General features: G+C 42.8%; 1 protein-coding gene across 1 annotated transcript in view; it reads left to right on the forward strand.

The window, feature by feature from the left end:
* The first annotated feature begins 290 nt into the window (after positions 1 to 290).
* Positions 291 to 16301, forward strand: part of ASXL2 (ASXL transcriptional regulator 2) — an 81582-nt gene continuing 65571 nt past the window's right edge. The window contains exon 1 of the mRNA XM_081942361.1: positions 291 to 571. Coding sequence (XP_081798487.1) covers positions 515 to 571 — 57 coding nt within the window. The 5' untranslated portion in view covers positions 291 to 514. The remainder of the gene's footprint in view (positions 572 to 16301) is intronic.

A 16301-nucleotide genomic window follows, 5' to 3' on the forward strand; every position in this document is an offset into this window, starting at 1 on the left:
TGAAACGCGTCCCAGGACGGTGCGCATGCGTAATATTAGAAAACTACCGTAGGCAATCCAAACCTACGACACTGGGTGGAAGGCCACGACTATGGCGTTTTCCTGTCACCCCAGCATGACGCATGCGCATCTGTCCCTCAACGCCTTCTTTCCCCCGCTGCAGGGCGGAGCCGCCTGTCACCAATTCCCTTTGGCTCCACCTCCGCTCCGTTTCTTACACTGGCAGTGGGCGGGATTAGGCGGTCAGTTGGCGGGCAGGCCGAGGAGGAGGGAGGGGGGGAGAGGTGGAGGCACTATCACGTGATCACTGTAGGTTTCCCAACATGGCGGCTGGGGTAGCTGCGGGCGTTGCGAGACTCAGGATTTAAGTAGCGGCCGAGGCCAACCCTTCCTTCTCTCCCCCCCCTCCCACGGCAGAGACCCCGCACCGGCCTCGGACACGCCCCCTCCCCTCGTGCCTTCATTCATTCATTCATTCCATCGATTCTTCGGCTCTTGCCAGTAGCCAGCTGCCATGAGGGAAAAGGGCCGCAAGAAGAAGGGCAGGACCTGGGCAGAGGCCGCCAGGACGGTACGCGGGGTTGGGCTGGGCGTGGGGAGACGGACGGACGGACGGGGGGGACGGACGGTACGGGTGGCACCAAGTTTACTTTGCTCTCTCTTTGAGCGCCTTCGTCACTGTTAGGCGGTCTCTCCTCCAGGCAGTGGCCTCTGGAGTTGTTAGGCTTCAATTCCCACCGTCCTCAGCCTCCATGTTTAGGTGCAGGTGATGGGAGTTGTAGTCCAGCATTCTGTATGATTGGGAAGACCCGCAGTAAGATACAAGGAACTCTTTCCTCCCCCCCCCCCCAAATCTCCTCGCGCCGCCCTCAAATCTTTGTACTAAAACGAGTTTTTGAAATGTAAATGATTAAAAACCCGCCTTTATTTCTGTGATCTGACAGTTGGGATGGGAAAACAGCTGTTGCTTGCCAAATATTCCATCTTCTCTGGAGAAACGGGTTAACTGTGGCTCACTGGATGAAGACCACTCTTTGTTGTTAGAAAAGTCACATTTGCTTTCAAGGCTAGAAAAGATTTCTTAGCATATGCTCAAATGGTTGGTCTTTTGTGTCAGATATATCCATATTTCTCATTGTTTTCCAGTAAACCAAAGGCTAGCTTAGTTGAAGTAGTTGCTGGAGAGACATTAATACCAAAGTTTTTCAACAAACACCCCCCACCCCCACCCCCCATTTTCTACTGCATCATGGTAATCATATTACCAGAATGATCTGGCAGGGTAGCTGATTACTTCCATGTCATTAAGACTACATCTGAAAGTTTGTATATGTGTCGTTATAAATTGTAAATATGGTAAAAGATGCTGTTTTGTGACTATATAAGAACGTTAGAAATTCAGATGACATGCCTTCTGAAATTCTAATTATTTCATTAATGAACCAAGCAAGTAAAGATTGTGTTCCCCATCTGAAATCACTGTGAATCAATTTGATTCCTGATTTTAAAAAAGTCATTTTATACCTTATTTCTGCAGTTGATGCAAATTTTGTTTTAAACCTTAATCCTTTTGGCATGTATACAATTTAATTTAATTATTAAATCTATATGCCTGCCATCCATCTCATCATCAAATGATTCTCGGCAGCAATTTGTAGTTAGTTCTGGGTAAAATATATTTCTGTGTTTCCAGTCTTGTTGATAACATGAAAAGTCACATAAACCTCATTTTAATAAATAACTCTTAAGCAGAAAGGTTACATATACAGTCAAGGAAAGAACTGTAGCTCATTGGCAGAAGATTTGCATTGGATCAGGAAAATCCCAGATTCTGTCTTCCATTGGCTGTCTTAACAAGGAGTTCTAGTCTTGAATAGCTACTGTCAGTGTAGATAGGGCTAATCTAGGTGGAGTAATTTTGACCAAGAAAGCTGTTTGTGCTAGTCTGCAAGCTATTTGGATTCATCATTTGTTCTTATTCAGCTGTTGTTCATCATTTGTTGTTATTCAGTTAATAATGAAACAATATTTTAGCAGCCTTGTATTATCAATAAACAATATCCACGCCCACATTAGTATTGAAAAGATAGGGAAACATTAACTTCCCAAAATGTCAATTTGTGTGTATAAATTAGTTGTTTGTTTGTTTATTTATTTATTTATTCAATCAATTTATATAGCCACTCATCTCGCAAACAAACAGCTCTGAGGGGCATACAACACAGCTAAAAAATTAATAGTTACATGTTTAAGATTTTGTGCAAATCATCATAAAAGTCCTAGCTCTTTGTTTCTGCTGAAAAATCTAAATTTTACACACACACACACACACACACACACCACACGGATATTGGAAGCTTTAATCTTTGATATCAAAATTAAAATGTGTTTTTTGTAATATGGAAACTTCCAGTAGATCTTTTCTTCTTTCCCAGATTCTAAATATTAATGCTTCTTTTAAATCACAGTTGAATTTAGGCTTCCTAATACCGAGTATTCAGAAGTTAGCCTTAAATCTGTTGATAGTTTATATGCTGTCTGTATAATGCCATTTTGTTATAAATGCATATAAATAAAGTTGTTGCATATATATCATCTTGTTTTTCTGTAAAAACAAAAATATCAGTGACTTTTAGGAATGGTGAAGCATGTTCCTAAATGAAAATATTTTAAATATCCTACAAGTTCAAACTTCAGTAAAATACTTTGCAGTCTATGTTATAAGAAACTGGCTATTTTTATTTGCTTCTTAGATTGATATTCTACCTTTTGCTCAGGAACTCAAAGCAGCTTTGAAATAAAATCCTCACATTGTTAAAATCTACTGATAAGGTGTACTGTATGAGTCTATATAAATGGCATAGAAGATCTGTAATTAATTTGAATGTTTCCATAGTTGCAGACTAGAAGTTTAAGATAATAATATCTATATAAAATTGGGTGAAATGTTGTATTGTAGGGCAACAACTTTTGAACCAAGAAATCCCACATGGGCTAAAAATTTGAGGCTCCAGAATGCATATAAATCCTGGATCCCATGACTCCAATGGAATTGTAATTTAACAAATTTTATAAAACAATTCATGTATAAAACAATACAAAATGTTACAAAATATTTCCTGTTGTCAGATAGACAGTTCAACATGGGCTATTTTCAAGGCAGATACATCTCTCAATATTTCCCTGACTTTTAAAAAACTTTTCAAATACATTAGAAGCTCTGCCATTGTTGAAGGCATTGAGGACTCTAGTAAGGAAATATCTCCTTAAGACAGTGATCTAACAGATTGTCTAGTTCTATATCAGGGGTGTCAAACTCGATCCCATTGCGGGCCATATCAGGATTTTCTTTGCCCTTGGGGGATCAGGAGGGCATGACCTGGTTGGCATGCCAGGGGGGCCAGGGTAGCATGGCCCCACGGGACAACTCAGCCTATCGCTGGCCTGATGTGGCCTGCTGGCCGCATGTTTGACATCTCTGTTCTATATAATTATATCACCCAGTTCTGAATCCCTAAAATATGTACAGAACACTTTGTCATTTATTTTATCTGGAAAACAAATTCCAGGTAAAATTCTGCAACTTAATTTTATTGATATAGGCCATACTAATAGAATCATAAAAACCTGATAGTTTTCCTTTCCCTCCCTCCTATGCCAAAGAGAGTTAAGACAGAGCCAATTTAAGTTCCTAATATTTTCTTCTTTTCCTGGGTTTAACTCCTCTTTGCTAACCGATGCATTTGATCTGCAAGGTTGTCTCTATGGTTCTCTAAAACTATGCAAAGAAATGAATTTTGGGGGCTCTTACGTATCTGTTGAAATGAATCCATTACTGTTATTTGCTAGGTTCAACTCTGTGACCAGCTTTAATGTAGGCAAAATCCACAAAAAGTGAGCTTATGTATTGCTTCCTTTGTGTGCTATGGGGATTTTTTTTTAAATCATTACCTTTGGCAATTTTACATAGGCTGGGCTATAAGACTACCTAATTTGGTAGCCCTTACAAAACTATGGGGTAAGTACCTTATCTCAAATTTCCATTGTTCCTTTGGCAGAACAGTCAAAATATTTTGAGTTTCATTCTTTCTAAATACTTGCTACATGAAATATGAAATGTTCTAATGGAACATTCTGAATAGGGAGGTTTTGTTCTGAGTTTGGAAGAAAGCATTTGTTTATTTTTTGTATATCCATGTAATGATGTTTTTTAGATGATTTGAATTGCTTGATAGAAGATTTTAAATGGTGTGTATACAATCATGATGGCGAACCTATGGCACGTGTGCCAAAGGTGGCACGCAGAGCATGGCATGTGGATTTGTGGCATGTGGATGTGTGCTGGCCAGCTGATCTTTGTGCTTGCCGGAGACCCGGAAACCTGAAGCTTGTGCACGTGCGTGCACCGGCCACCTGGTCTTCGGGTATCTGGTGCGCCCGCACCCGTTCTGTTTTGGGCATTCAGTGCCGAAAAGGTTCGCCATCACTGATATAGAAGGAGTAGCAGTACCTGGGGGTGGAGTTAAAAGAGCAATCAGTCTAAAATCCCTACATAGTTGCAAGTGAACTAAGTCCTCTCTTGAATTCTTTTAACTGTTATCAATCTATGCCAGGGGTATCAAACTCAAAGCCTGCAGGCCAGATCTAGCCCGCAGAGTGCTTAGATGTGGCCCATGGGGCCTCCCTGGAAACAGCAAAGGACCGGCCTATGGTGTCTCTGCCAGTGAAAACAGAGCATGCGGCCCTCCCCACTTCCGTTTTCGGCTGCAACAGCCTCTTGCAACCCTCTGCCAGTGAAAATGAAGCTTGGGAGGCCAAACTTCATTTTCACTGGCAGAACGCTTGGGCCGCCGCAAGCGCCCACAGCACAAGTGACGTTGAACTGGCCATGACCATCACACACCCAGCTCCCCAATGTCAAACGCAATCCTGATCTGGCCCTCAATGAAATCGAGTTTGACACCCCTGATCTATGCTAACCCTTAGTTGAGAAGATTCCACATTTAGCAATCGTGAAATTGACTTTATTTGTGGACCTATCTTTCTCACCTGATAGTGTGCTACCTTTACAATCCACCCTCTTTTCAGTGCTGCAACCTCTACAAATTCTCTGACAGATATGACTATCCTGTTTATGTTTTCAGACTTCCAGCAAATGGCCATTCACCACTTTATGTAACAATCCAGTTCACTGACTGACAGCTTGTTCGGTCAGGAAATTCCTCCTGACTAACCCTAAACTCAAAACTTTCTCGTTGTAGTTTTAATCCATTGGTTCTGGTCCTGTTCTTGGGGGTGGTAAAAAATATGCACATCTTTGGTAATCCTTTAAATATTTGAAGACTACTATCTTATCTCCCCACTGTTGAGTGGAGTAAAATAGATATATGTTTCTTCACAAAGCTTGATTCCAGACCGCTCACATCTTGGTAGCCCCCTTTGAACTCACTCCAATTTGTCACTGTTCTTTTTGAACAGTGGTACCCAGGATCCAGTATTCCCAATATAAAGAATTGGGTCAGAGCAGGTGTTCTACGTTTCCTGTAATTTGGACTTCAGCCTCCTGTGAATGCAATTCCAGATATAATGTCTATATTCACAGCTGATTGCATTGTTGATTCATGTTCATCTTATAGCCTTCTCAAATATCAAATTCTTTTCCAGTTTGTCATTTTTTAATCAGGTCACGAATAAAAATGTTGAATAATACAAGGAATAGGCAAGATGTTTTGTCATTCCACTCCATACTATTCTTCACACTGTTTGAAAGCCATTGTGAATATTCTCTGGGTGTGGTCATCTAGCCCAGTGTTTCTCAAACTTGGCGACTTTAAGTCGCCAAGTTTGAGAAACACTGATCTAGCCAATTATGAATCTATTTGCATTATACAGTAGAGGCCATGTTTTAGCATTTTGTTAATGTAGCTATCAAGAGACTTTCTCGAATGCTTTGCTAAGTTCAAGGTACGCTATCCACAGCATTCTCTGATCTATTAAACCTCTGATACTGTCAAAAAAGAAGTTCAGGTTAATTTGGCTAATCCATTGTATCTTTTCTTTTTGTATTCTTTTCTAAATGCGTATGCACATGTTGCTTTATGATCTGCTCAAGTAACTTGCCCAGTATAGATATCAAACTGACAAGTTTGTAATTTTTCTGGACCTCCCTTCTCTTATTTGAAAGATAAAAAAAACATTTATTGTTCACTAATGAATGAGTTTTCATGAGTTTCATGAGTTTTCAAACATTGTATTTAGAAGTTTTGTGATAATTTCCTCTAGTCCCTTCAATACTTTAGGAGTTAATTCAACTGATTGTGGAAAAATTAATTTACTTTATCTGAGTTTTTACCTTCTTCTCTCCTTTTTTTTTCCCAAAAAATTTATTGGTTTTTACACATATATGGGGAAAGGTAAAGGGATATACAAAAATTTTTGGCAGCTCCCACACTAGTGATTGAAACCCATCCAACACTCACAATTTTTACAATCTTAAAAACAAAAGATAAAAGATAAGCAGAAAACAAGGTCTTATTCTATATTGTCAACCATGTGTTCATTCATTTTCCTTTGTCACTTTCTAGAGTATCACCAATTGCTATTTATTTAAAATACTTTAATTTTTGTGATCTGAGCCTTTTCGATATTGCTCCTTCCTCCCTGTCCCCAGAGGAAGCCTCGCCCCCCCCTTCTTATCTTGCACCATACTGTCCCTTCCACTACCTTCGCTATGTTCGTCCTCTAGGAGGAGAAAATTCTTTTTAATGAAGGCTTCCGCCTCCTGCACTGTATTAATTCTAATCCTGTTTCCCTCCCAAAAGATCAACATTCCTTCTGGCAATAACCATCTAAACCAAATTCCTTTATTGTATAATTTCTTTGATAAGGAGGAATACTTCCTCCTTCTCTCTCTTATCTTTTTTGGAATCTGCTTAAGAATGGTAAGTTTTCAAACATTGTATTTAGAAGTTTTGTGATAATTTCCTCTAGTCCCTTCAATACTTTAGGAGTTAATTCAACTGATTGTGGAAAAATTAATTTATTTTATCTGAGTTTTTACCTTCTCTCCTGAACTGTAGCTACATTGCCACCAGTTGGAGCTTCATTTCCTATTTCAGAGAAGGCACACTAAACATCTCAAACTGACTTTAAGTTGTCCTTATGCCAACTTAGTTGTTATAGTTTCTTTTGTTTTATCCGCTGAGATAGTGGGGATGGCAGTGTGGAAGGGAAGGGAAAGAATATTAACATTGAGGAAATCCTTATTATGATTTGATTTGATTTGTTTGCCACCCATTTCACACACAAAAATGTATAAAATCACAATGAAAATACAGATTATCACTAAAACTAAAAGATGGGGAGGAAAGGCACAAAATTTAAAGTGGGGAGTGGGAACTGCTGTTAATTGATCAACCATTTCCAGTGTGATATTCTCCCACTGGAGCCCCAAGCCAATTGGCACAGCCAGGTCTACAGGCTCTTGTGGAAAGTGGGAGCCAATCTCACCTCAGCGGGAAGATGTTCCAAAGGGCCAGGGCCATAGCAAAGAAGATTTTTCTCCTGGACCTCACCAGCCAGAATTCCTTGACTGACGGGATCCGCAGCATGCCTCCTCTGCAGGTCTGGGTGGAGTGCGTCTGTCCCATAGGGGTAGGTCAGTTCCTGGACCCATGCCATGCAGAGCTTTATAAGTAATAACCAACAGCTTGAATTGCACTTGGGAGCAAACTGGCAGCCAATGCAGCTTGCAGCACAGCGGTATAACATTGGCCACTACCCTGCGCCTCTGTTCTCTGCACCAGTTGAAGCTTCCAAATGCTTCTCTCTAGTGGTGGAGGCAGCATCCAGGCTGGGTTAACCTTCATCCACTCATCTCGAGGACTGAGTCTGGTAAAGTTGTTAAGCCACGCCCCTGTTGCTAGGCAGACCCAGCTTTCGACTCAGTCCCTCGATGAGGGCGGCTGCGTCATCGCTTTCTCCGGTCTTAAAAGAGCGTTGGATGTGGATTGAAAAGCTTTGGAGTTTAAATTAAGGTGTTTTGTGAGTAAAAAATAGGGAGTGCCAGAGCCAGCAACCCCAGCATTAAAGCCCTCGTGGGACTGTGAATTTGAAGGGGTCTTAGCCTCTAAACCAGGGTGCGTAGGCTGTCGCTAGGGCTAGAGCGACTGAAACTGTGATAAACGTTTTCTGCGGCTTGAAACAGTGCGCTGACTGTCAACTTCGGCTTCCCTCTCTAGTTGCCTATCTTCGAAGCTAGATTACACTATTTGGCTCCCTGCTGAGAACACGCTCCGCCGCTCCTGTCAAACAGTTGAGCGGCGAACCGTGGCAGCCCAGTGACTACTCAAATTGCAAAATGCTGCCACGGAGTGAACCAGAGGGAGTTTCTGTGAGAAGAAAACATCAAAATAAGAAAAACTAAAAGTGTAACAGTTGGGTTGGAGCCGTTAGGGTGGCTGAGCAGCAGGGCGAATTTGACTTACTGTTCAACGCGCGCTCCGTGACAATTAGAAAAGGCGCAAATCGCCATTTTTAACGCCTGTCAGTTGGCAACATGGCAACCACGCTTAGTACAGAAAACTCCATACCGGCTCCTGAGCTGCCTGGGGAGGCTCAAATACCTAACACATCGGAAGGAGCTTCAGTTACTCATTCCTCCCCCCAGCCCTCTACTTCCGATGGCAGGGAGGCAGCCAGGGCTAGCAAAAAGTCAGCACAAACCTCAGTTAAGGAGAAAAAATCTAAAAAGGTTTCCAAGCCCAGTTCACGTTATGAGAAACAAAAGGACAAAGCTTTAGAGAGAATGCACAAGAAGGCAGCCAATAAAAAGTCATCTGTCCCATAGGGGTAAGAAAGTAAAAAGTCTTGTCATCTGAGCAAACACCTCCAGCTCAGAACCAACTCTCACTGATCCTCTCCCCAGGAGGCAGGCAAAATAGAGAGCCTCCTGCTAATCCAATATACCCCATTGATGTCTCAAATATCTGGGGTCTACCCCAGGGGCCCCAAGCCCCTATGCCTGTTAGGAATGACATGCTTCCACCAGCTGTCCAGAGAATGGATGCTCTACCATCCACCTCCAGCGCAGCTATTATGGAACAGGCACATCCTATGTATTTACCTAACTTTCAAGACATTATTGCCAATGCCAGTTCACAGGGCATCACAGCAGGGTTGCAGCAAAGGGATGCCCTGGCACAAAGCAGGTCACTGTTCCTGCAACAATGCTACCAGCTCCTGCTCCAATGGCGCCCTCTACAGGACAGGTGGCATTTTCAAGGGTAGCCTCATGTAGAGCACATTGCATTAGTCTAAGCATTAGAGGACCAGAACATAAATGACTGAGCACAGGGACTCCTGATCCAGGAAAGGCTGCAACTAGTGCACAAGCAGAAGTTGTGCAAAGGCTCTCTTAGCCGCGACTGCTATCTGCTCTTTGAACAGGGGTCGCAACTCCAAGAGAACCCACAAGCTGTGGACTGAATCTGTCTGGGGTAGTGCCACCCATCCAGAACTAAAGATGTCAGTGTCTTTAGTTCTGCTAAAGCTCCATGCAGCCAAAGACACTCAGGCTTACCAGTATTCAGCCAAAGCCTGTTGTCTCCCATTCAGACTCCCACAGCCTCCAGAAACTGTGTGAGGGAGCAACAGCATCGCTTGGGCACCTGGGGTGGAGATTTAAAGTACAGTATCATCGGCATATTGATGATACCTCAACTTGTGGACATGGATGATATCACCTAGCACCTTCATGTAGATGTTAAACAGGATTGGAAAGCGTACTGGGCCCTGCGGCCTGCCACAGAAGATATTGCACAGGATTAAACAGACTACTAAAGGCCACAGGTTTGAAAATGTAATTAAATATTTTTTTCTTTTAATTGTACATTAATACATTCATGATAGTAGACTGGATAATATGCACCAGGTACATAAGTAATGCTACATTTTGGGTAGGACTGCCACTTAAAGTCCTTTGCTGTTTTCTTTCTTGCATATATACTAAAAAGTTCTCAACGCAACTAAGAAAAATATTAAAATAAAGAATAAAATGCAAGTGAAATTAGAATCAATTTAGAAACTGGGAGAATTAGGAGGACATATAGGAAAACAAGTAACTAAAGCCTTAAAAGCCTTGAAAATGTCATATTACACCTGAAAGCTGAGACAATTGGAGCTAATTGAACCTTATTTATTTATTTATTTATTAATCCAATTTATATGCCGCACCCTCTCCACCAAGGGACTCGGGGCGGCGTACAATTTATTATGTAGGTAAGAATAAAGTAGGAGAAGAAACAACATTGGAGAGAGTCAACTTTCTAGTTATTTTTAATCTCTGGACAGGATCCTGTAAGAACAGGTAATATTTTAGGCATTTGTTCTTGTTTCCAGTTATAGCCACCAACTTAATTTACATAGGGATGTGATTTGGTATACTGATCTTTTAGAATTAACCAGGATGATAGTTGATTAATTTATTCCTGCCTCAGAGCTCCTTTGACTCCCAACTGTTCCGTTGGCAATTAGCTTTTTGTTATTTTGACAGTAAAATATACAAATAGTCTCTAGTTTTATCTAAGTAAAGCATCCACAAGAAATTATAGTTACATTTTTAAAAATGCCAGGTCCAGGAAATACGTAAAATGTTTTTCTTTTGGAGTAGCCAGGAGGCTTCTCAGCGCAAATTAGTTCTTGGAATTGAGAAACATCTTTTCCCAGGAGGTTTTGTTATAGAACTGCTAATAGATCAGGAGATCTGGCTGTGCACCTGAGTCATTCTGGAAATCAGTGGCAATAGAAAACAAACCCAAAATCTTTTCGTTAATATCTTTTATATATTTGGTTACATGTCTAAACTTATTTTCAGAAGAGCTAATGGTTTTCAGTAGAGCACCCGCACCATCTTTTTAATAAAAGAAATTATTAGAAACATTACTAGGCCATTCCTGTGAACTTAGGGTAAGTCATTGCTAATTTTTATGTAACTGCTGTCTAGAATTCTAATGTACAATTTCCCTCAGCGGTTTGTCACTGCATTTTCCCAGGAAGTTCTCCCCGCTCCCCCCACCAATTTCCCAGTCTACCATGCATTCCCAGGAGGTCTTCCATTCAAACACTAACAAGGCCCAGGCTTAGGTTTGCAGCCCAAGCATTGATGTGTTGCCATCTTCAAAGATGATCTTCAGTTGCTGTATTTGATATCTTTGTTGTAGGAGATTCAAATGATTTAATATGCTAAAGTTAAAACCATTGAATCTCAGTGTTGATCTTTTGTCTTTTCAGACTTCATGTACAGCAGTTGCTTCCTTCCTAGAATTTGTAGCATCAGACTACTGTACGCAGGAAATAACAGTATTATTGAAACTGTGAAAGTCTTTAATTTCCTCAATGCATCCAGAGAATATGTCAGTATAGTGCAAATATGGCAACGATATAATGGCTTGTAAGTAGTACTGTACAGTAGTAATCTTAGCTTGTATAAAATAGTGTGGATATCTTCGAGTAAAACTGGACCTAAGTCAAGCTTGTGACATACAGTCAAATTTGCTAGAAATTACTAGTACTTTCACCACAGTAAGAACAGAATGCTAAATGTGGTACAGGCTAAAACTGGTAAATATTGAGTTTCTCTGTCTTGCTTAAAATTGTGAAATGAAAGCTTTTTTTTTCTTTAACCAAAGCCATGATGGGCAACAGAAATTAGTACTTTGTGTTCGTTTGGTAATCTATATAATCAATAATAATGGTTTTATAGGAAATTGTGACTTAGAATGTAAAGAAATCAAACGAATAAAAAATAGGTATGATAAAGTACGTGTAATTTTTTGATCCAAAGTAGGCAAGGATGCTCAGATCCCATGTGGGCACCCTAATTCTACTTGTCAGCAATTTCTAAAGGAGCTGTGCCTTTTCCTGAGGTCACAAAGGGAGATGTCCAGCTTAGCGAAATACTCACTGAGTTTAGGAGACATTTCATGTTGGGGGACTGATAATATTGCATAGCTGCCAGCAGGTACATTGAAGTTGTTTGTTTGTTTGTTTGTTTGTTTGTTTGTTTGTTTTATTGGATTTATATGCCACCCTTCTCCCAAAGGACTCAGGGCGGCTTACAGCATTAAAAAACACATATTACAAAAGTTAAAAGGAAATTAGAAACAGTCCAAAAAACAAACCCAATTAATATAACACTAACATTTAAAAAATTAGATAAAATTAACAGGCCAGGCCGGCTTGCTGGAAAAGCCAACTTTTTAGGGCGCATGGGAAGGACCGGAGGTCGGGGATTATGCAAAGCTCCTGGGGCAGCTCATTCCAGAGGGAAGGCATTCCCACAGAGAAGGCTCTCCCCCTGGGAGTCGCTAGCTGACACTGTCTGACCGACGGCACCCTGAGAAGGCCAACTCTGTGGGATTGCACTGGACGGTGGGAGGCTACTGGTGGCAGTAGGTGGTCTCGCAGGTACCCTGGGCCTAAGCCATAGAACGCTTTAAAGGTGATAATTAGTACCTTGAATCGCACCCGGAAAACAACCGGCAACCGGTGCAGGTCGCCTAAAAGGGGTGTAACATGGGAGCACCTAGGTACCCCCATGATAACAAGCATGGCCGCATTCTGGACCAGCTGAAGCCTCTGGGTGCTCTTCAAGAGCAGCCCCATGTAGAGAGCGTTGCAGTAGTCCAGGCGAGAAAGGACGAGGGCATGAGTGACTGTGCATAGAGCATCCCGATCCAGGAAGGGGCGCAACTGACGTACCAGGCGAACCTGGTAAAAGGCCCCCCTGGTCACGGCCGTCAGGTGATCTTCTAAACTAAGCCGCATGTCCAGGAGGACTCCCAGATTGCGGGCCCTCTCTGAGGGGGCTAAAATTTCTCCCCCTATCATCAAAGATGGAACAAGATGCACAAATCGGGATTACGGAAACCACAGCCACTCAGTCTTGGAGGGATTGAGCTTGAGCCTGTTCCTCCCCATCCAGATCCGCACAGGCTCCAGGCATCGGGACATCACATCGAGGGCTTCGTTTGGGTGGTTTGGAGTAGAGATGAAAAGTTGGGTATCATCAGCATATTGATGATACCGTACCCCAAAACCATGGATGATCTCGCCCAGCAGTTTCATATATATGTTGAACAGGAGGGGTGAGAGAACCGACCCCTGGGGCACCCCACAAGTGACGCGCCTTGGGGTCGATCCCTGCCCTCCAGTCAACACGAACTGCGACTGATCCGACAGATGGGAGGAGAACCACCGTAAAACGGTGCCCCACACTCCCAAATCCCCAAGTCGTCGCAGTAGGATACCATGGTCGATGGTATCGAAAGCCGCCGAGAGGTCTAATAGGACCAGGACAGAGGAGCAGCCCCTGTCCTGTGCCCGCCAGAGATCATCGACCAACGTGACCAATGCCGTCTCTGTGCTGTACCTGGGCCTGAAACCCGACTGAAACGGATCCAGGTAGACAGCTTCATCCAGGTACTGGGGAAGCTGACATGCTACCACACTCTCAACAACCTTTGCTACAAAGCGAAGGTTGGAGACTGGACGATAGTTGGCTAAAGAAGCTGGGTCCAGGGAAGGCTTCTTAAGGAGGGGCCTCACCACCACTTCCTTCAAGGCGGTGGGAAAGAACCCCTCTCTCAATGAAGCGTTGGTAATCGCCTGGAGCCAGCCTTGTGTCACCTCCCGGGAAGCCAAAACTAACCAAGAGGGACACGGGTCCAGCACACAAGTGGCAGCACTGAGTCTCCCCATAACCCTGTCCATGTCCTCGGGGGTCACAGGGTCAAACTCATCCCAGATTGTCTCCACAAGATTCATCCCTGTTGACTCGCCCAAATCTACCCAGTCAGAGTCCAAGCCTGTCCGAATCTGAGCGATTTTATCCTGGAGATACTGAACAAATTCTTCAACCCTACCCTGCAAGGGGTCTTTCCCAGTTCCTTGGTTAAGTAACGAACGGGTCATCCTAAACAGGGCGGCTGGGCGGTTATCTGTGGACGCGATAAGAGCGGAAAAATGTTGCCGTTTTGCCGCTTTTATCGCCACTAAGTAGGATTTAATATGAATTCTTACTAGTGTTCGGTCAGATTCGGACCGGCTGGCCCTCCAACCACTCTCTAGGCATCTTTTTCGGCGTTTCATCTCCCGGAGCTCCTCGGTACTCGGTAAACCAGGGAGTCACCTGGGATCGACACCGGGTCAGAGGCCGCAAAGGCACAATGCGATCCAAGGCCCCAGTGGCTGCCCTATCCCAGAATTCCACTAGGGCTTCGGTCGAGTTACGAGCAAGGGATTCAGGAAAAGTCCCAAGCTCCATCAGGAACCTTTCAGGATCCATCAGGTGCCTGGGGCAGGACCATCTAGTTAGTTCCACCTCCCTGCGGCGAGGGGTAGCAGTATGGAAGTCAAGCCTGATGAGGAAATGATCAGATCATGACAAGGGTTGAATAGAAATATCCCCTAAATCTAGATCATTCATCCACTGCCCAGAGACAAAAATCAGGTCGAGCTTGTGTCCCCTATTATGGGTGGGGTCTTGAATTAACTGAGTTAGGTCCATAGCCGTCATGGAAGCCATGAACTCCAGAGCTGATTCGGATGTCTCGCCAATGGAAGGCAGATTGAAATCCCCCAGGATCATCAGCCTGGGGAAATCAACCGCCAATCCAGCTAAGACATCTAGCAGCTCCGGCAGGGCCGATGAAACGTAGCAGGGAGACAGGTATGTAACAAAAAGGCCCACGTGAACTCCAAGGCCCCATTTCACAAAAAGGGACTCACACCCACCTATCTGAGGCACAGTGACCTCCTGAGGTCCGAGACTTTCCCTAATAACCACCGGCACCCCCCCGCCCCTGCCCTGGGCTCTCGGCTGGTGAAACGCCCGGAAGCCTGATGGGCATAGTTCACTAAGGGGAACACCCCCCTCATGGCCCAACCAGGTCTCCGTAATGCTCGCCAGGTCCGCTCTACCCTCTTGTATGAGGTCATAAATGAGGGGAGCCTTATGCACCACGGACCTGGCGTTAAGTGACACAGCCAGAGACCAGGGTCCTGTAATCCCGAGCACCCGGGGGTGCGAGAAGAGCGATGAGGGTCGGAACGCGCGATCACTCTTAAACAGCGAACCCGTGTCCCCCGAACATAATTTGGCCCTTGGCCCCCACCATATCTGCCTCTCCCACAAACAGTAGAGATTATGAATCCCCCAATGGAATGGCTTAATGTTCCCTCGGAATCCCAACCCTTCCCAGCACTTGCCAAGTTGCCAAGTTGCCAATGTCAGATTGTAAACACTTTTGACCATTTCAGTTTACAATACTATCTCTGCATATCACATTTTTGCTCTTCTATAGGTCATTGAAAACTATGTGAATATGAGAAATAATTTATTGGATGATGATCAATTTATAAAAAGTGTGTCAAAGTGCTTGAATTATAGAATGTTTTGTACATGGAGTTGTGGAACATCTTGGGTTTCTCAATGCAATAAGAGTGTATGATTATATGTGTATTGTATTAGAATAAATAGAATGCTTAAATGAATGATTCAGGATTGAAGAGAGAGTTTTGAAAGATGTGTGACGTCCATTATTTTGTTTAATCAATTTGTGGATAAATATATATGGAATCTTACAGTGATGGTAGAGCTGAATTAGTTGTGAAAGATTATTCACAATATTCTGATACTTGAGTACTTAAAATGCCATTGTGAGAATTTGAGCAATCTGCAACAAATGTTTGATTGTTTGTCTGATGCAGCAAGAAATATGGATCTGAAAATCTATCAAAGATCAAAGTAATTATGTTTGATGGGGAAAATGGAGTGAACATTTGTCGATTAAACATAAATGGTGAAAACAAGTGCTTGCGTAGAATATTCGCATAGGAAAATGGATGGAGAAATGTTAAGACAATCAAATACTGGTGGAAAGTTAATAGGGAGTATATGATCTGTTATGAAGAAGAAATGTTTTCAAAGCAAAAATGCCTGAAAATAAAAGTATCCTTTTCCCATTTTGTTATGTGGAAAAAAGTGTTTACCTAAGGGGAAAAAACTAGAAATAAGTTGAATGCTATAGGAATGGAGTACTTAGCAAACTCTGGTAAAAGGAGAAATATTGTTCTGTACTGGATAAATGTGAATTGATTGCAAAATGAGTTAGGTGATTTGGTTGCATAGAGAGAATGAGAATCAAATTGCAAAACATATGTAAAACAACAAATAGGTTGAGGGTAAGGAGAAGGTTGAAAAAGGAAATAATTTATGCCTTATGATCACTTCTGCTGGGCCA

Source organism: Natrix helvetica, assembly GCF_964273705.1.
Source record: "Natrix helvetica genome assembly, chromosome: 2".
NCBI classification, from domain to species: domain Eukaryota; kingdom Metazoa; phylum Chordata; class Lepidosauria; order Squamata; family Natricidae; genus Natrix; species Natrix helvetica.